Raw genomic sequence first — 21,841 nt, forward strand, 5'->3', positions numbered from 1 at the left:
ACGAAGGTGTGGAGGGAATGGAAGCAGCAGGGCATCAGTAAATGTCATGCTGGGGCATTTAGATGGGGGCGGCTCTGCACAAGAAAAATAAAACCCAGTGCCCCCAGTCTCTCTGTCCCAGCTGACAGCCCATCTCTTATCTTCCTGGGGCTCACACAAAATTAAAATGAAGAGATTAGGGAAAGCCTGTGATTCTGGCAGTATTGGGAGTTCACCAGGAATTAAAGGGCCCAGGAGTAGCTGCATAATGTTATGTCTAAAAACCACTGGAGAGCAGGTGCAGAGAGTGAAACCTGCTCTTAGGACAGCTACCCTAAGGAAGCAGGTAGTGAAAGAGAATGAGGGGCAGGACTTGCTTATAGCACAGCAAAGAAGGGGTGCACAGACAAGATGGAATAGCCAGGGTGCTGTATTTGATGCAGTATATAATCCATTCCAGTGCCATGGATATTGATGATTTGGTATTTCCGTGTTCCTGTTTTGTTTGTGCTGTCACATATGAGAACAGAATGGTGCAATGTTTTTATTATGTCAGATATTTTATTATGTCAGTTCTCATCCCTGAGGTGACAGGAGAAAAATATGAACTAATATTCATATATGAACTAATATTCATGAACTAATATACATGAACTAATATTCAGGAGAAATATATGAACTAAGGGAAGCAGAGAAAGAAGATCAAATTTGAAACTGCATTAATCCCCAAATCAGAAAAATATTTTCTTTGTGAGAATATGTACATTTTGTATTATTAATATTGATTATGCTTAGTAGATTAGGGAATACAGTGTTTCAATATGTAATTTTTTTTAAATGGTGTGTAAATGAACATGTGTGTATACATACCTAGAGAAATAACTCTTGTGCATTTATAAAATATGATGTTTTGAGCACTAGAAACAGCAACTGTACATAGATCAGCCAAATCTAGAACCACTTTCCATGATAAACTGAGTTTTAACAGAGTGCATAAGTCCTTCAATGTTGCGAATGGGTTGACTGCACCTTTGTCTAACATTGTCTTTGGGATATTTTAAAAAAGCATTGTATAAATTGGTGGCCCTTGAATGGGCAGAAAATAACAGGTTTTTTGTAAAACCCAGTTTCCTTTATGCAAAAATGCTGTATGTATGTGTGGTATGCAGTCTTACTCCAACTTGCTGGAAATAATTTTTCCATTTTTAAAGAGCTAATTAGATAATTTTTGAAAATTAAAATAATGTATTTTAGAGGTAAGAGCTGTGCATCAGCAGTACAGGAGTATTAAACAAGACGTGATGTTCTAATGTTCTACTTAGAAGGATGGCAGCAAACAGCACAGGACATGATGGCATATTGATATGTTTCTGTCAGCTTTTAGTGTTCAAAGGACTCTTTAATAATATTCTGACCAAGTCAGATTGTGTGCAAAATTGTTCCCTTTAGTTTTAGCCATAGACTCTCATGCAATTTGCAGGCTCCAGCAGCATTTGAGTTTATATGAATTTGTATGAGTACACACTAAAGCTGGTGTGTAAGTATCCACAAAAGACTGACTACAAGCTAATTTTCTGTATACAGTTGACCTGAAATAGGTGCATGTCTCATTACAACTCTTACAGAATGTGATTTCAGTAACATCACACTCTTAGAAGTAGCATTAAGATCTCAGCCACAGGAAATTCAGAATTCGTCTTTGTGGGCTGAGTCACTTTAATTGTAACGGTTCAGTTCATGTAGACTGTATTGGCCTTAAAAATCAAATGCCTAATAGCTCAAACAAGGTCTGTGCAAGCTTCTCTGAGGCCTCTATAGATATCACAAGACAAAATTACACAGGGAAGAGCACAGATCTCCAAGACAACTAAGGCTTGGCCCTAACCAGGAGCTTAAATCCATAGAAGTGTTTACAACAGCCTTGCTGGATTCATAGGTCACAAACCATGTTTTTCAGTCCATCAAAATCTAGGGCTTCCTGGTCTATCGAAATCTGTTTTGTGGCCTGGTAACCAGACAAATGCTATTGCCTTTTCTAGTAGCAACACAGGTTCTGAAATAATTCTGCGAGGACAAGGATTTGTCAGATCTTCGTTGTCAGGGCTTGCCTGAAGCTTTGTTCTGCCCTTTAACTCTTACAGCAGGCGTTTGAAAGAGTGACATTACCCAATCGGTTTTAGCTTATCTTGCTTTTATATGGTTTTATAAGTTAGTGCCTATTTTTATAATAATCCTCATCAGTTTCTTTGCCTAATGGGTAGAACTAACAAGTCTCTATTCTTTTAAAAATGAACTGTCTGAATGGCAGCATGGAGAAGAGCAGACATTGGACAACAGCAGATGCCTCAAATCTATGAACACAACAGATTTGTGTATAGTACCAGAGCCAATCAAGATACTAGCAACCACCCCACCCACCAAGGGGTGTTGAGTAGACTAAAGAGGAATAAGTTCTCACCATCAGCCCTGGTGCCTTTCTCTCAGAGAAAAGCTGTGGCTAGGAACATTTTGCCATAACCCTCTCTCCTATTCCAGACTAAGCAGGATTCACGGAGGAGTCTGTGGACAGCATAAAAGTACAGAAAAGGGAGAGGTATTACAAGGTCTGTAAATTTAGAAATGTTTTTGTTATAGTTGGCTGTATTTTTTTATATTAATAAATAGATTTGGACTAATAAGAAGTTTTGTTTTTTTTTTTTACAAAATGTTGTAGTCTAACAATAGGTTCTTAAATTCTTGACTTTCCATTTAGGAGTATTTATGGGACCCACATAAACTGCATGAGCTGTACTGCAGTACTGTCCTTAGAAGTGGGCAAACTGGGGATATGGGGATTATACTTGATGGGGGTTATACTTCTCTTGGCTTCATAATGGACACAGATAAAGAAAAGAGGAAAGAAAAAAAAATTTTTTTTCATTGTTATTAAGGAGAGCTTCTACCAAGCTGTTTTGTATGAGGGAAAAGAGCAGGCATGCTAGAAGTCCTTTGTCTGTCTTGGCAAGGGATGAAGGTGGAGGTTTATAAACCAAGTGAACCGACAAAAGATCCATATGAGATTGAGCTTGCTGCCAGGTTTGGAGCAGTGTGAGCCTGTGCAGTCCTTGTGTGTCCCTGACAGCTCCGCTGCCAATATGAATTCCAGAATATAAGAGGAGCAAGAGGCCCTGCCCCTGGACCTCATCGCCAAAGGCTACACTGTGGAGAGGCAGTTGTTTGTTTACTTTCATAATATTACAGCTTGCAATCAATACTCACACAGTTTGCTGAGCCCTGAGAGGACAAAATGAATGGGTTTTTTCTTTCTATCTGGAGTCCACTGGCTTGTGGTTATTACATGACTACTTTTTAAACCAGCTCACCATTATTTTGAGAGGAAATTTCCAATGCAGAATTCATCCCCTGGAAAAAAAAAAAAAAATCAGGAATAAATAGAACCATGTTAAACACCTGATTTTCATCCCCTTACCCTGTCTAGCATTGCTGTGCTCTGTTCCTTCCCATGCTCATCTCAATATTTCTGCCTGTTGATCTTTATACTATGACCGGTGTGAACACCCTCCAAAGTGTTGGCTTCCTAAGCTGTCATAGAAGGGTAGTGGGAGGAGAGGGGTTTGGAAATTTACTCACAGATGTCCATCTAGGCCTAAGAGTAGCTGGCACTTTGCAGAAGTTTCATCCTTGCACTTAAATGTGTGGATCAGCAGTGTGCTTGGGCTTAGGCTCAGCAGATGTGGCATACAAGAGTACCATGCAGCATATATTTTTGAAATACATTTTTAATATTAGATTGGGATTCCCAAAATTAGTTCTGTGCAGAGCTGTGAAGCTCCATTATAAGTAAAGATATTTCTCATTCTTGCTAACACATAAGCAGCCAACTAGTTTTTTTAATAGCTCAATAGGTTTCAGTAGGATTGTTGGCTAAGGAGGTTTTGTAAAGAAGGAAAAAAAAACAGTTTTCTGTAGTAAAGTACAAATTTTCTGAATGAAGAAAATGTCTTTGATTTTTTTTTTTTTTGTATAATACAGTATTGTAATAATTTTAAAATAATATATCTTCTGCAAAACCCTGATGTTTTTGGGAGGGTAAGGGTAGAGTGTTTTCCAGAGTCTATTGTATTGATAGACAAAATTTTCAGTCCTGTGCTTTTACATCACAGGGAAAAGCTGTGGTCTGTTTTCCTCTCCTACCCTCCATCCCATAGCATTTTTCCTGTAGTTTATCCAATTTTTCTCTCACCTGCACCATTCTATTATTACCCTCTGTATTCTTGAGGTTTTCTTTTGCTTTCTTCTTTCCCTTCAATGTCTCCCTCCTTTCTCACTTGTTAAGAGCCTGAGGTGAAGGCTGCTGGTTTTCTCCTGTTGAAATTGTTCCATTTCCTCAGTACCTGTTGGTGCGTTGCATGGGAACTCACCAAGCAGAATTGAATTTGTTTCAGAGGGTAAAATTTGGTCACAAACCCTTGATATTATGATAGTATCCCAAATACCTTGGGGATCATTGGTTTCCAGCCAGAACCTTGCAAGACTGTCAGGTGCAAATCAGAAATGGTGTTAATATTCTTTTTTTTGTGAGTTATGCAAATGAGACACTGAATGAAGAACTCTTGTGCAATAGTTTACAGACGGTGATTTTGCATAAACAGAGTACCTATATCTCAAGCCCATGATTAATTAAGTCAATCAGTTGCAGCTCTGGATCTCAACTATGTTACTTTTGGAACGATAGCCTGCTACATTTTCATTAAACTGATCATAAAACTGATCTCTGTAATTCAGAATCCTCTATGTATAGGAAGAGTTACATTAATGCTGATGACACCTGCCATTTTATTGCTATAAATACCCTTAAAGATAGATGGAGTTTTAACCACTCAGAAGTAAAAGAAACAACCTGAAACATCTTTTCTATTTGTTCAGAAAAGATCACAAGGCCAATTAATTCATCTAAATCAAGGTGGCGTGCCTTCAGGTGGGACGGGTGAAGACCAGAAATAGTCTTTTTTTTTTCCACAAGTGTTTCATTTAGATTCAGTTTAAAGTTTGAAAGGCTGAAATGAAAGCTAGAACAGTTAGCTTTTTTGACTTAAAGGAGAGTTAGAAGGAGGACAGTCTTGTAATTGCATGGATAAATTTAGTGGGTTTTTGTTTGTTTTTTTTTTTCTGGAGACTACTTGTTATTTTTTTTAAGAATTCCCTAATGATATTTGTCAGATTCCTTCTTCATTTATCATGTACCACTAATCCTTTTGCAAGAAAGAGAGGAACATTATCAGCTGTACCAGGTAAAACCTTTTATTCATATGGTTTTGCTGATGTGACACCACATTTAGGTGGGTTCATTCAAACCAACACAAAGTACAGTGAAAATACAGAAAATATAGTGAAAATTTTCAGAAGGAATTCAGTGTCTCACAAAATGGAGCAGACCAACCATGATGACACTTCCAGACCTGCTGGACAAGGAGAGGTTCATGGGTTTAAGAGGGTTCAGAATTGGGCTTGTGGCCATTTTGTTTGACTTTCTGGGTATTAGTATGCACATACTTGCTATTCACACAGATATGTTTGGGTTCTCTTTGACATCTATAAAATTCTGGCCAAGTGGTGTAAATGAAAATTCTGTTGACAGAAGCTGTGGCATTGAAATTTCACTTTCCTCCCCACAGTGAGTAGTTGTTATGAGGCCTCTGCTGTGCTGACATAACACTTGACCTCTGTTACAGATATAAGTGGTGCAGAACTCTTATCAGTCTGCCTAGCCATAGATTTTCTACTGTTGCTTATCACTCAGTCATGGGGTATATCTACATGAAGCTGGTAGCAAGGGAAAACAACCCTAACAGGATTCTTGAAATCTGATGCATCACTTTCTTCAAAGTATCAAACTCTGCTTTGACACCTGGGATTTAGCAACACATTTTTACGAGAATTAATTTAAGAATCAAGATAGTTATTAATGTAGCTTTCTTCATAACCAGGTGGGTTTTGTACTTAGAGATAGCATTTCCGATATGCTGTGAACTATATTACTTAAGTATCACTGTTTGCCATAAAATGGTTTTCTGTGTTGAGTGTTGAATGTGATGTGACTTCTGCTAGCAGAAAAGGGTTGGAATTCTTATCAGAGAAAGTGTTTTTCTGCCTTAAATACTGCAAAATATTTTTTTTATATAATGGTGAAGATATGTGGTTTATTTTGCATATTTTTGTATTCCTTTCCTTACTGCTATTAGTGATATGTAATTAGTTTATTGCCCAAGAATGTGTGGAGGCACCTGTCAGGAGCACTTTCACTGACAGGGCAATTTATTTGAATGGTGTAGCTATTGAATTGTACCATTCTCCTGGCAGAAACCAGGAGAGTTTATAATAAATTATATTCTGGGGTAAGATCTAAATTCAGTAAACTGAACTTCTGCTTTACCAGTTCAGCTCCTCTTTTCAATGTTCTGGCGAAGTGGGACATTGTGCTGCTTACACAGGAGTGCTCTTGGAGACAGCCACCAGCCAAGGCCTGAAGCTTAGCACACAACATTTGTTTATTTGTTTATTGCCACTAGACAACTTCACATTTAACAGCTAAAGATCAAGTGTGACTCAAACACTCAGATTTGCACAGTTTCTCCAGACTCACAACATGTTACTGGTCTAGTGGCTGATGTTGGTGGCTCTCTGCCTCAGTTCACAGTGAATGAGTAAAGGGCTCTTTGATGATATAAGCAAGTGTCTTCCCTCTTTCCCAAGCCCCATTTTGTGTAAGGCACACTTCCTCAAGGGCAACATGATCCAAAGGCTAACTTTCTCATTTGTAGGTAAAAATCAGTGTGTTGTGGGCCACTGAGGTAGCAAACTCACTGCCAGTTGTCTAGTACCTTGTGATTGTTGCAACCATTATGTTATTTTCTTAGTTATACTGTTTACAGGCGAGTGGTCTGCATTGTGTTGGGGTGCAAGGCAGACAAGCAGATGTTATGCCACAAAGCCATTTGTGCTTTTTGTCACATGGTTTGGCTTTTGAAGCGATTCATGCCACCACTGTGGTTTCAATTACTTTGAAAACAGTGAAGAAGTCTGTACTTGGAATATACTGACTGCCTTTTGCAGTCTTACCTTTTATTCCTTTTATTCCTTCATCCGTTTTTTGTGCATTGGTTTGATTTATGTGGAAGAGAGCTCTGGGGAAGGCATTTTAACCTTCTGTTGTCCTGTTGCAGCCTGTTCAGAATTGCAGGCATGCTAATGCAGAGGTTGCACGGGGATAATGTGGTGTCTTTGGACATGCCAGGTGAAGTTACAAAGAGAGAAGGTGAGGCTGTTACATCTCGGGGCGTGTTTGATCAGCCCTTGTTTTGTAAGGTTGCAGTGTGTGTTCTGCTGATTCCAGCAGTGAGCAGTCAGGGAAACCTGTATTCCTAAAATGTGCAATGACGACTGCGCGGTTCTTGTGCAGGAATTAGCAAGCACATTTGAAGTGCAGAGATTGTGTTGTCAAGTGGACAGAGCACCTGATAGGAGTCTGAGAAGAATGTGTCTTTCTTCAGCCTTTACATTGAGTCATTCTGTGATGTTTGGCAAATTGCTTCATCTGTTTTCCCCCCACAGGAAATAAAGGACCTTGCTTTACAGTGAGATCTGTAAGAGATAGCATAATATATATTGATTATAAAGATACCATTCTTTGCCAAAGCTTGGACAAACCTTGTCAGCAGCAGTATTAATTTTAATTTGTTTCCTTAACTGAATGGGGGTTTGACATAAGCAATTTGTGTTTCAGTTGGGCAAACTGATCGTTGATTGAATGGTGCAGAGGTTTTGATGATTTTTTTTTACTTGTAAACAGAATTCATATTTTAATGAGAGTAAAGATCTTTATAATTTGAAGCCAATTGCCAACAGAGGTTTGCAAATTGCTAACATAAGTTTCAAGTAATTTGCATAAGGAAATAGTGATGTTTCAAGTATCTTTTACATTGTTACAGAAATAGTTGGTGTTCCTTCTAATATAATAATTACACCTTGTTTTGTAACCGTGTTAGCTGCTGCTGAAAAGATCATTAAACTAAGAGACAGAAATCCTTTTTTTTTTGCATTTGCATCACAACCTGGTACCAAACGACCAGTGGTTACTGTCCTCACGCCTGGTCAGGGAAGATTTGAGATTCTGCTATGAGGTGTTGTCCCACATGTGCCAGCAGCTTTGCTGCTGCTGTGGTTTGTGCAGCAGCTCCTGGATTTCAGGCTGGTGGTCTCTGAGCTACGGTAAAACAAATAATCATTGATTCTGATTAACTGAAACATAGGTGAAAACTGTGATGAACAGGGCCTGTTATCATGTCTGGATTGTTGGTTTGAGTATTTTCTACAGAAACCCAGATATTCACTGTGGCAATATGCAAAATACATTGTTCATCTTCTCTTCCTACCTATGCAGGACATGGCTTAAAAAACATAGGTTTGGCCATAGGGTCTCCAGAGTAATAGACCACAAATTAACTGGTTTGATGACTGATCACACAGAACAACAGTTGAATGTGCTGTGTCTGCTGCAGGAACTTATGCTATAAAGGCTCAGTGAATGCTAGTTTGTCCTAGATATGTCCTTCTTGCTGTCTGCCACATAAAAGGCTTTAGAACATACCTGAATGGGGCATTCTGAAAGCCATTCCCCTGGATAGACTCCTGAGGCAAGAAAATCTCTTCAGCTTGAATTCACATTTTCTTTGCTGTCCTTTTCATTCAGTTTTCAATTCACTTATTTTTATTCTCTGTCTCCACTTGTTCTCCCAGGACATGCTAGGCAATAACCACCTGTGCTGTAGATATGGGACTTTCTGAAAATGCACAGGTGAGGTAAATTGAGCAAGATGAGAACTAATTTTAATTAATTCACTAATATTGCATTATACAATTATATATATTGCCTTAAGAGTAGAAGCACCTCATTATACCAAAGCTTCAGATTATTAATATTCCCTCTACAGTCCCTAATTAGTTAGAGTAGGTTTGATCAGTTCTACTCTCGTGCTGTGATAACATACCAGGCCTGAAAAGGTCACACCTACTGGGATCCAAAAAGACTCTTACAGTTTTGCTCACATGAGTTCCTTAGCAAGTCAGTCAAGTTGATAAAAATAGAAATAATAAACGGAGAAGGCTGATGCTGATATTATAGCTTTTATTTGCCGTTGCTTTGGTCATAGGCTTTGGACTACAAAAATTTGTTCAATGTGAAGAGATCTGCATGGATTAGAGAACAAGATTTTTACCAAAACTTCTTTGACATCTTATTATGGTTCTTTGAGCAAAACTGGGTTATCTCTGGCTGCTCCACAGGCTGAAGTACCTGGGGCTTTCTGTAATCTGTATTTTATTGTCAGTGTCCCTAGAGGACTCATTGCTGGCTGAAGAGACAAAAAATTATGCTCCCACCAAGACTGCACCTTTGCTTCCCTTTACTCTTTTGTCAAGTTACCTGATGAAAAGACCAAGCACTGGCAGCTGAGAGTTTTCCCACAATCTGGGAATTAGCTGATCATGCAATCATTTGGTCACTTACTACTTCAGCCTGACACAAATGTGTCATCGCATATGACAGAAGCTGGCATGTAAAATGCTTTCCCATAGCCAGTGCAGTTTTTTAAACCAGTGGTGCACAATAAGCTTAAAGGAACAGGCATAGTGATAAACATCTGTAAAATCAGGGGCCACCCGCTGTTATATCAGGCAATTTTATACGACTATAAACCCTCAGTTTCTTTGTTGCTCAGTTTATTCAGTTGCTTTCAGTCATCTGTTGTGAAAGGTATCTAAATTCTTGGATTGCTTTGTAACCCTCTATTTTGGTTAGGAACACACATCAGTTGCAACTGAAGGCATTAGCTTGGGGTTGCAGTATAGTTGTATGGAAAATATTGGTTATTTCTAACCTTAGTCTGGTTAACCTTAGTCTAACCTTAGAAAAGTTTCATTGAATAATGTTCTGTAAGCTGCTCTGACTCTTTAACTTGTTATTCCGCCAGATTCCCTGTGTTTGCCAAGCCACATAGCACAAGAGCTGGGGGTATTAAAAATGCTGTTAAAAAATGAATTACTGAATTTTTTCCACAGTCCAAATGAGGTTGGATTACCTTGTCTTTTTTTAAGCAATGACACTAACCTCTGAGACACACCCCATTTTATCCAATAAGTAAAGTAGAAGTCTGTTTGGAAAACAAGGTGTTTTGAGAATATTTGTATTTTAGAATGGGATACATTGTAGTGTAGGATGGGAGTATCTGAGGTATGTCACAGGTAACATTCCTGACTATTTTGTTTGCCCTGAAACTGTATTTCTCAATGCTTAGCAGTTCAGAAGCTATTCTTGACACAGAATGTGGCCTCACTGGAGTCACAGTAGCTCTGCTGTGCCTAAATCCATCATATATACATTGTGTATTTTACAACTCTGGGTCAAACTGTGAAGAGCTGAGATAATGAATACATTAAGTAGTTCATAGGTGGTGAGACAAGAGCCTGCATCATGGTGCAGGTGGCAAGCACTGGCAGCTGATCCAGCTCCTCCATCATAACATCAGGTGAACTCACTTGTGCTAATCATGGTATTTCTCCCAATAACCCTGCTGAGAGCTGGTGAGAAAGCACTGACCCTTTTGTGAACCTCACAGGCTCCATATGCCAAGGCCTGAATTGCCACCCAGGTGCCAGTGAGGTCAAAGAGTCATGGGAAGATGTTGTGCAAGGCATCCTCTGCAAAATACATCAGTTTCCATCTCCCTCCTCCTCCCTGGCCCCGGCACATGGAGGTGCTTGTCATCAGGGCAGAGTTTCTTTGTGAGTGTTGGAAGTGAGGCTGGACCCACCTGAATCTGTGCTCTTGCTTGTTGTACTCAGGTTAAAATTGATAGCAGAGGATTTTGATTCTCTCCTGTGTCTCATGCTTGTGTAATCCTGCACCTGGTAGCTCTGGGCTGCACACTGCTTTTCCAGCTTCCCTCCTACTCTGTGTCTCCCTGTAAAGGCATTTAAACCAGACTTAGCTTCCTGATGTGTTGCCTCATGCATGCAGAAAAAGACACACGCTGTCAGTAAAATTTGTGTTAGTCTTCTTTTCTCTGCTTCTTCTACTTTTCATGCAAAAAGTGTGTTTTAGCACAGTGTTATAAGGTTATGTTAATTAGGATAGCCAGTAGCCCGAAATAATGCTAAGTGGGTAGAGTTTGGTGTGTTAATGTATGAATTTGTATCAGGACAGAAAGGCTTTGCAGATAAGGCCCAGGTCTTCATTGCATTTTCATTGCATTTGTTTGTTATGGGTTGAGAGCTTTTGTGCATAACACATGCTGTCGCCTTGAGCAGATTTTTACAGATAAACATTCTGATCATGTGTACATTCAGTGTACTGTAAGCATATCTCTCAAAGTGCAAGTTTAAAAGTCAATTACCAAAATCTCCTGGTTTAAAATACACTGTAGCCAGGTCAGTGGGCTGAAAATGTGATTTTGCAATTCTGAGGAAGAATCTTTTGCTTGGGAGTGGATTGTATTTAAGGAAAACTATTGTATTCCTTATCAGCCTTTGATCTGTATATGATGTATCTTGTAACCTGTGTCTGTCTCTTCTTTTGTGTTGCAAAGGGAGAGCTTTCTCAGGGTGTTTTGTACACAGTTAGACCTTGAAGTTATTACTAGTCTGTGTCCTTGGTCTATTAGGTCAGTGCTCTGTGTTATGAACCTCATTTTGGAGTTTGCAAAAATGTGAAATATACTGAAATACCTCTGTCTTTTCTTTTTCAGGATATAAACTTTTGAACAGTGCCTCCCCAAGAAGTGTGATGAGAAATGGCTTTAGGAAACAATACCCAGAGAAGTTATTCCATCATCCCCTGTTTCATCTTTGTTGAGGTGAGTGCAGCATTCAGCTGCCAAGCCTACCTAGAAGACGGCTCTTCCCAGCAGGAATTAAGTAATTTGTTAGCAATTTTATTTTATAAAAATTTTATTTTATAAATTTTTTTAATAAAAATTTTATTTTATAAGACAGCAAAGGATGCTGTCTTAGTTGATCACTTAGATATCCACCTCATACTTAGTGCCATCAGATCCCCCTGAAAAAATTCCTGCATGAGTTATCCAGATCTCAGGTACAAGCACACAAGAACAGATAGAGACGCTGTGTATCCAAGACTTCTCTGTTTTTCTGGCTAGTCCTGTGGTGAGCAGTAGCTACAGGCGTAGGTCAGCAGCAGGTAATTGCTCATCCTCCTCAGACCTCTCTACATCTTGGTGCTGCACAGGGACTAAAACTTATCCAGGGAAATTTCTGATCTCACAGTCTGATGGTTCACGGGCTTGGGAAGCAACACTCAGCTCTGATTTCAGTTCAGGTGGAACATAAAATGTAGATGAGGCATGCTTGACCTTTAAGTGTGATGAAGCAACTTGGCTAGCGCAAGGGCTGAGAATTCTCTAGTAGTGAATCTACAGTTAATGCTCCACGTATTTTGTTAAAGGCAGTTGGTGTAGTGGGATTTTTAATTATTAATTTATTATTTTATTATTTTAATCCATACAGATGGCAGTTTGTGGTTCTTCTTTTACTTAGCCTAACACTGATAGACTGGCCAACATTCATTTTTCAAATCCATGATTGTTCAGCTGGTGCTTAAAAGACTGGCAAGGGAAGCGACTCTGTGTTTCCAGGGAGGATGAAAGCTTCCATCAGATTTAGATGGTAAAAAGGAGATAACTGCCTGTAAATAACCACCTTCAGAGCCACCTGTCTGATGTAGCTTGGATGGAATGCTCACTCTTTGGCCCAAGTTCTGAGGCAACTTGAGCTCTTTCATAGGAGAAGTGCCAGGAACTATCAAAGGATTAATTGTTCTGATGGAGACAATGGGTCACTACTTTATTCTAACAGCTAGAGAAAGAAAGGGCAAATATGAGTGAAAAGCAGAAATGAGGTCAGAAAAACATCCAATAAAAACAATCAGGAATCAGATGCCTCAAATTTATTGCTTAGACAAGCAGCTCTGAAGACTTTTAGTCCTCTAAATAAATGAATGATAGGCCTGGTTGGCAGCTTAGGACAGTGACGTAAATTGTTCCTCCCATAGACAAGACTGACATGAAGATTTTTTGCTCCATAAATGTACATTCCTTGTCCTTTCACATAGTTGATCTGCTGATTAAAACACAACATTAAATTAAAAATCAGTCAAAACCAGAGAGGTGGTGTCTGAAAAGATGTTCTCTCTGCTACATTCTTCCCCTCTTTGTCCACACTACAGATTTTTAATGTAGCACTACTGGGACTACAAATTCATAGACTTAAGTCAAGCGCTGTAGCATTAACAGGAAATCTAATTTCCTGCTGGGAGTCCAGAGATGATTGATGGTAGCCATTCCATCTGAAAAGTCCCTGTAAATCTTAAAGCACTCTGAAGGTGTTGTTCTTTTCCCACTGCTGTGCTTTTAAGACTAAAGTAAGTGGTTTTGTTTTTTTTTTTCAGAGGAGCTGCCCCAGACACCAAGCCCTGTGCTGGATTACCTGGGTTAGGATAGATCCTATTTTTGTTGCTTTGAAGCAACCATGAGAATTGATTAGCAGTGTGACACCTTGCTGTTGCTGTGAAAAGCAGGACAGCTAAAAATAATGTTGCCTGCTTTCCTGACAGTGTTTTTCTGTGGGAGAACAATCCAGCAGCAGCCATGCTAGCTGTACATAATAGGAAAAGTTATAGTCAGTAAAAAATAATCACAGGCCTGTCACCCAGAATGTGCTGTCTCCCCCACTGGAATCTTGTCCTCTTATTAAAAGTTTTGAGATATTTGCTCTTAAGAAAATAGTGCTGAGCCTTGATTGTCATGTCAGATGCCAGTAGATATTTGCTAACTGCCTGCTCTGCAGTGTGCCTTCATGAAATTGTGGTGGCAGAGGTAGAAATGAGGTCACAAGGAGTTTGGGCACTTTAAATACCATCATGCTTCTGTACAAATCTGTACAAATATGACACAGTTTCAGCCGTTATTCTAATTTCCATTTTTTTCCCTTTTCATTTTCCTCCCACTGAACTAACTTGTAGCAGTTAGTTTTTGTGGAACCTGACCTGAAGATGAATGGCTCACTATAAAAACTTAAACCCTGTGCCTGACTCTACAAATTCCTTTTTATGTTCAAAATATGAAAGTTTTAATAATAAGGAAATAACATGTGATGTCTAATCTTAAATGACAGAAATGTTTAATCAACATTTTAATTCTCTAATTGGAAACACAGTGTCTTGTTATGAGTGAATTTAAAGGCTAAATAGGGAATCATTAAAGTAATTTTGATCTACTTATCAAATCTGAGCCCCTCTCCCAAACAATGCAGGTAGCTTTATGGATGATTCTTTATTATATTATAAGAGGTGTCATTACAGTCTGACATTTGTCACCAAATGTCTGTGAATATTTAGTGCAGTACATTTTGTTAAACAGGTAAACAATTAACTACGATGTGCAGGAGACTGAGATTCTCCTTTTCCCTAACCTCCTTTGCAGACAGCATCCTGAAAAAAGCCTTGAGGAGGCTGTCTCCCAACCTTGGTTTGCATTAGTTGTTAAATAGTAGTGCAAAGATGCCCCACTCCACAGCTTCCAGAGCCCTTTGGAGTCAGTGATGGACCCAGAGATGCTTTTGATACACCCTGGATCTATCCCACAAATACCAGTGGTGCACAGCAGCCTGTGTGAGTATTTGTTGATGGCCAGAACTGATCACTGAAGTGGTTTCATGGATGGCAGGCAAGCATGAGAAAGGAGGAGAGGCAGCATCTGGGATGACAGGACAAAAAGTATCCCATTCTTCCTTTTCTACTTATGGTGGCCAAAGCTCTTTGTGGGGCATCTCTTCCCTCCTTCACCTGCTGGGACAAGAGCAGTGTCAAAAGCATCTGTAACAATATTTCAGCAGAGCTGTGCCATTGTTTTGCTACCCCATTTTACAAGGTTTGATCCAGGGAGTGCTGTATTCCATCTTTCCATGGAAGGATGTGTGCTGGTTGAATGTGGGGAAAGGTACAATCACACCTGCCAGATGTGTTTTGTACGTGAAAGTATAGCCAGTTTTCTGCAGCTAAGGAATAAATTATCAGAACAACTAAGTTTCTTGAGGTCTGGGCAGTGCCAGGGATAGAAGTGGGAGAAGTGCAATGCCTGGCAAATCCCAGTCCTCTTCCTGTGGGACTGGTGAGCTACCCTGAGGTCTTCATCCAGCGCTGTTTTCCATGCTCTGTGCTCTTGCCCTCTCTTTGTTCATCTCATTTTGGCAGTCAGCTTTCCAGGAGAAAACTCAGGCTAGGGCGCTGTAGGAGAGAGTCCCGTATGGCTTTGAATTTGGTAGGTCTAAGTGTTGTCCTTGCTTTTGCAGCCTATTTGACGCTCATCATTAGAGACAGAAAGTGCAAGGGGATGTGGTAATTGCATTTAGCAAAAAGATGTTGGAAGTAAACTGTGAGTAAACAGCATCCCCACAACTACACATGACTTCAGGGGGAAGGCATGAGAGCAACTTCAGAGCCATTGTGTGTGTTTGAATGGTGGTTTTTGAAAAAGCAGTATCCTTTTCTTCCTGCAAAGAAACCTTCTTCTCAATGAGGGAGTAAGGACTGTAATGGCTCTCTAGGCAACAAAAGGAGAAATTTGGTCTGTAATTTCTGCTGATGAGGCATTTTCTACTTCCTTTTTCCTCCTCTTCACACTGCAAGCCCTGGCCTGAAGGCTTGAGTGGTTCCAGGGAGTTATCTAAGGATTTATTTTCAAGCACAGTTACTCCTGATGGAGTTGGGCACATCTGAGGTGTGTCTTTGCACATGAAAACACTAAAATTTTCTGGAACCAGATTTAATTAAATTGTCTTAAATTGACCAAAGAGTTACCAAAAAGTTTTGATATATGACTGATGTAGATTCTTCATCGTGCTTCATTGTGGATTATTGTAATCCTGACTTTGACAAGGTAATAGGGGCAGACTCAAATATGTAACACCATTAAAACTTAAAACATTGGACATCTTTAAATTCTGCAATCTGAAGATCCCACTTTTTCACACTAAATCCATTATTCTGTCCTCAGGATAGCTTTTACAGGCAGAGTGGAAACTGTTTCTTCTTGACAGCATGATATATAGGACATTGCAAAGGGCTGAGGATTTTATACAGAAAATATCTTCTCCCCTTCTCCCAAATGAATAAAATAAAAAATCTGAAAAATAAAAAGTTCTAGTCTTACATTTTTTTTGGTACAAACTTGGATTTTAACTGTAGGTATGCTATAGCCTCACAGGATTTCTGTTTCTTCAATGGGGTACATTTTCCTTTACTTATTGTGATTTTATGCTTGGGCATATTGAATCATGTAAAGATATCAGTTCAAATGTAATTAAAAAAAAAGTTTCAACTTACAAAAACACTGAAGGAAAGCATTCTTCTTCCTTGCCCACATACATTTTCAAGTCAGTACTTCGTGTAGTCAAGCCAACAGCTGAACTACCAAGTAGCAGGAGAATTTCTGCAATACTGAAATCATTTCTGTGAGACAAATGCCTCCTAAACTTCTCTTTGTCATCAGCATCACAGCAGGGCTTGGGGAGCTGTGAAAAAATCGGTGACTGTAGAACATTCATTGCATATGTGGCACTTCTTTTATTATAATTTATTGCTTAGGTGTTGCGGCGTGGGTTTTCGCTCTCCCCGGCTGCACACAGCTCTTGGGAGCCTGGCTGTGGCGTAGCTTCCACGTGCTGCTGGGGTTTGCTGCCGCGGGTTCCCGGACACGGCTCCGTGTCTCGGGCGCGTGGGCTGGCCAGCCTCTGTTACCGTGCGCTAGGGACCCGGCAAAGAGGAAGGAATTTGTCCATTTACTCTGTGCTTAGCAGGAACGGTTTATTGGTCACGCGGCGCAGTTCGATGGAAAGACGCAACCGCTCCCGGCACTCGCATGGGAGAAAATGGCGCCTGACTGCCGGCGGGATAGGGCTTTATGGAGGGGCGGGGCGAGAGGATCCACGGCCTGCCGGCCAATAGGGGCGGCTGCCGTGGCGGTGACGCCAGCAACAGCGACCAACCAGAGAACCCCGCAGGGGCGGGCACCGAGCCAGAGCGGGCTGAGCGGGATCGTGTGGCTCGGGGCGGCCAGCACGGGGTTTCCCGAGGCCGGACGGCAGGGTGGTTACAGGAGCGGCACAGGGGCAAGGTCCGGCAACAGGCAACATGGGGCCAGAAACCGCGGGGGGGAACAACGCGGGGGAAACGCGGGATTACAGAACTTGACTTATTTTAACATAAATTAAAAACCCTAATCTAAACCCAAACTCCGGGATGCAACATCTCCCCGCTTAATAAAATATAAAAAGAAAGCAGTGGTGTTGGTTCAGTCTCTCAAGCGGTGGCCTCTTCTCCCAGCTTCTGCTGCTGCAACTGCGGTGACTGCTACGCAGGTGGACAGGGCCTGGAGATGGTGCTGGGGCTGGTTCTTCTCAGGGTGTTTAGGGATAGGGAAACTGGGGCAACTTTATTACAAACACAGGAACTGGGGATATAACTGGGCTGAGGTAGCTGTAAGGGAAGTATTGGTTAGGGAGAGGTAGAATCTTTTCCTTCCTTGCAGCGTCTGCGATTGGATGCAACCCCTAGGTTGGTGGGATCACAGGTTGCATCCACTGGCACCATATCACTCTGACTCACTGACTGCTCTGCTCTGTAGGGTTTAACATGCCTCCTAGGGATCCACCTGACTCCTGAAGGCGTAGGCACACAGGAGTATCCCTGTCCCCAAGTCAAAAGTGGAAATGGACCCTGGATTTCTTTAGAGTCCGGATCCCTCACTAACACTGGAGGCCGCTCCTCTGGCTGGAGCTCCTGATGTTGTTTGAAATGTCTCAGGGCTGGCGGTTCTGGTCTGTCAAAGGAACAGTTCAGGAAATTGATGGTAAACAATGCTTTACAGATCCTCTCGTGCGGTGACAGCACTCGCACATCCTTTCGCTGCTTTTTGAGGACTTGCTTTAGAGTCTGGTGGGTTCTCTCTATTATGGCCTGGCCGGTGGGGGAGTGGGGAATCCCGGTCTTATGTTGAACCCCCCAGTCTTGCAGGAAGTTGCGGAACACCTTGGAAGTATAGGCTGGACCATTGTCTGTTTTAATCGTGGTTGGGACCCCTAAGGTGGCAAAGGCCTGGACAAGATGTTTCCTGACGGCTGTGGCCCTTTCCCCTATGTGTGCTGAAGCAAAAACTGCCCCCGAGAAGGTGTCCACAGTTACATGGACATTCTTGAGTTTACCGAACTCAGGGACCTTGGTAACATCCATTTGCCACACCTCACAACTGCGGAGACCTCTGGGATTCACACCTGCTCCCAGTGTTGGTAAGGCTGCCTCCTGACAGTTGGGGCATGAGGCCACAATTTCCCTGGCTTGGTCACACCGCAGATTAAACTGGCGTACCAGCCCCAGGGCATTCTGATGGAACTGCTGATGGCTCAGCCTGGCCTGCTCGACTATGCTCGGCTGGCCTCCTAGTTGTACAGGGGCTGCCAGGGCGTCTGCTCTGCGGTTTCCCTCGGCAATAAAGCCTGGGAGATCCGTGTGTGATCTCACATGTACCACATAAAAGGGATGCTCACGGTTAGAAACCAGGGGTACTAATTTTGAGAGCAACCCGAAGATGACCTGATTTGGAACCTCTTTTACAACTGCATGTTCAGCTCTAGACACTGCTCCAGCTACGTATGCCGAATCTGTTACTAAATTAAACGGTTGTTCAAACCTCTCAAAAGCTCTCACTACAGCATCCAACTCAGCCACCTGTGGGGAACCTTCTACTACCTTAATATCTGATTCCCACACCTGAGTCTCTGGGTCCCTCCAAGTCACCACCGACTTGTGGGACTTCCCTGACCCGTCCGTGAATACTGTTAGTGCTCGGAGGGGTTTTTTGCTCTGTAATTCTTTGGGTAACAATTTGAATTCAGTATTGAACAAATAATGGCCAGGATGTCCGATCTTAATTTGGCCTGAGAAGCTGTCTAGAGCGAACTGCAAGTTCTCATTCTGCCTTAGCAGGTGTTCAAAAGCCTCTTTGGTCATCTTCCCGGTGGATGTTTTGATGGGAAGATGGATGCATGTAAAGCCACAGCCAGCTAGTACTTGCAGACGAGCCCTGGCCCATATTATGAGCTGCGCCATCAGCTCCTGTGGCCTGGTGATACTCTTGGACTGCCTGTGGCCAAGGAGCACCCACTCTATTATTAAGAGGGGGTCCCGTTGACCCTTGTCCCACTGAAATATCACACCATACAAATGGGGCAACTCACCCAAGACGATGAATCGGAAAGGCAGCCCTGGTTGGCAACGGTGGGCCTGCCTGCTCGTGATGGCTTTCTGGACCTTCTCGAGCGCTGCTCTGGCCTCTCGGGTCAGGACTCTCGGGGAACCTAAACCCTCATCCCCCTCCCTTTCTGCTAACAAATCAAAGAGGGGGGATAATTCCCCCATAGTGAGTCCTAGCCATGGCCTGATCCAATTTAATGATCCGCACAGGCGCTGGAGATCATTCAGCGTCTTGGGGTTATCATTTATCTGTATCTGTTGGGGTCTGATTGTCCGGTTGTTAATTTCCAAGCCCAGATACTTCCAGGGTGGCAGCAACTGTACCTTTTCTTTCTGTAACTCAAATCCAGCCACCAACAAGGCGCTAACAGTGTCCTCCAGCGCTACTTGCAGGATCTCGCTGTCAGGGGCACAAATCAGCACATCATCCATGTAATGATAGACAATACAGGATGTCCACTTGGCACGCATTGGGGATAGAAGCCTGGTGACGTACCAATGGCATATAGTAGGGGAACATTTGAAACCCTGTGGTAGTACCGTCCAGTGGTAGCGCTTCATTGGGGCTTCTCTGTTGATGGAAGGCACAGAGAATGCGAAACGGGAAGCATCATCCGGATGGAGTGGGATTTGGAAGAAACAATCTTTAATGTCAATTACAGCCAAATTGTAATTCTGGGGTAGCATAGATGGAGATGGCATACCCGGTTGGTGGGAACCCATATCTTGCACTGCCTCATTAATTTTTCTCAAATCGTGGAGGAGTCGCCACTCGTCTCTCCCCAGTTTTTTAATTACAAACACAGGAGAGTTCCAGGGGCTGTTTGTTTCTACAAGGTGTCCTTTTTCTAACTCCTCGTTAACCAATTTTGTGAGCGCCTGCAGCTTTTGCTTACTCAGCGGCCACTGCTTCACCCAGATGGGCTTATCTGTGAGCCATGTTACTTTCTGTGTGGGGCGCTCTTCAGTGGCCGCACCAAAAAATGCTGGGGGACCGGAAATTCCAATTTGGCTCCCCACTGCGACATGGCATCCCTCCCCCATAACGTAAATTTGCAGTCGATCACGAACGGATGCACTGAGGCCAGCAGCCCATTCAGACCCTGAATTTGGACAATGTTTTTGGATTGTCTTGCCGGCTGTGGCCCGCCTAGTCCTAAGACTGGTGTGGCCACGCTTTGCAGCTCCCAGTGTGACGGCCACTTGTGTGGTGGGATGACCGTCACATCTGCCTCTGTGTCCAACATCCCCTGTAGATGTACAGATCGCCCCTCGCATTTGAGTTTGCACCATACGAGGGGCTTTTCCTCTCCCAACTTCCCAGCATAAAACACAGAGAGCTCCAGGTCATTGCACAGAGCACGAGGAATGGGAATTGCTTGTGCAATTACCTGGCCCTTAGGCAGGAAGAGGGGGGGGTGGACACAGCGTGCCGCGAGATAGAAGAGCCTCGGATTGAGGGTGGAGATTACTGGAGGGACTTCTATCTCCAGTGGAGTGCTCTTTGTGTCCCCGACAACGAGGTACCTGCAATTTAAGAGATCTTCCTTTTTCCTGGTCTCACAGCAGCATATGTGCAATAGAAGCTCTGCATCTGCTATGAAAAACTGCCAGTCCTGGGAACGGAAATGAACAGAGTTAGTGAGTCGGAGTCGATAAGGCTCCCGGTTGTCCATAGTTGAGAGGCAGCCGCTTACTGATGGTACTAGATGGTGCATTGCGGCTCCTCTTGCAGCACCGCGACTTGCCTCATTTTTGTCTGAACGCACGGCAAGTGCGCGTTCACGGGTCAGTTTTTTTGGACCGCGGGGTTCCCATTCCCCCTCCCCCCTCCCGCAACTCTGGGTAGTGCAGTCCCTAGAAGTGGGCATTGAGCCTGGAAGTGTCCCTCCTGATGGCAATGGTAACACCGGCGTGTGGATGGAAGTCGCTTCAGTGCTGGGTTCCTCGAAGGAGCATCAGCCGAGGCAACTTGCTTGTCCTTTTTCTTTGGGGCCTCTTCCTCTTCCATCAGGTGCGCCTTCAGCGTGCATTCCTCGCTGATCTGGCTGAGGGTTGGCGCTGGTGAGGCCAGCATTGACATGATGACTCTTTTGCACATGGCGTTGGCATTCATGTGCACTACTTCTAGGATCATTCCTTCCCGGCGTTCAGGTACCTCTATGCATCTCTCCACAGCTGCCCAGATCCAATCTACAAAATCTAACATAGGCTCCCCCACGGCTTGCTTGACTGCTGTGTAGGGTATCCCCGGATCCCTGGCGGCCATGCCCAGGAACGCACGCTCTGCTGCACTCCTGGACATGTCCAACACTGCTGTGGGAATTCCCCAAGCTTGCAGTTGCCCCTCACTCCATTCTCCGTTGCCCACAAGATGGTCTAGGGTGATTTGCTCTTCCGCGAAATCCAGGCCATAAGGCCCCTCGTGGATTTCGGGAAGCAGGTCTGCTGCTAGCCTTTTCCACCTCCTCTCCCACAGGTCAT

The 21,841-nt window shown here is 42.7% G+C and overlaps 1 protein-coding gene across 2 annotated transcripts in view; it reads left to right on the top strand.

The window, feature by feature from the left end:
- Positions 1–21,841, top strand: part of PLPPR1 (phospholipid phosphatase related 1) — a 127,219-nt gene that overhangs the window by 45,830 nt on the left and 59,548 nt on the right. For both annotated transcript variants that reach the window (XM_054003078.1, XM_054003079.1), the window contains exon 2: positions 11,781–11,888. In XM_054003078.1, the coding sequence (XP_053859053.1) occupies positions 11,826–11,888 (63 nt within the window). In that variant the 5' untranslated portion in view covers positions 11,781–11,825. The remainder of the gene's footprint in view (positions 1–11,780; positions 11,889–21,841) is intronic.

The sequence above is a fragment of the Vidua macroura genome, chromosome Z, assembly GCF_024509145.1.
Source record: "Vidua macroura isolate BioBank_ID:100142 chromosome Z, ASM2450914v1, whole genome shotgun sequence".
In the NCBI taxonomy this organism is placed as follows: Eukaryota; Metazoa; Chordata; class Aves; order Passeriformes; family Viduidae; genus Vidua; species Vidua macroura.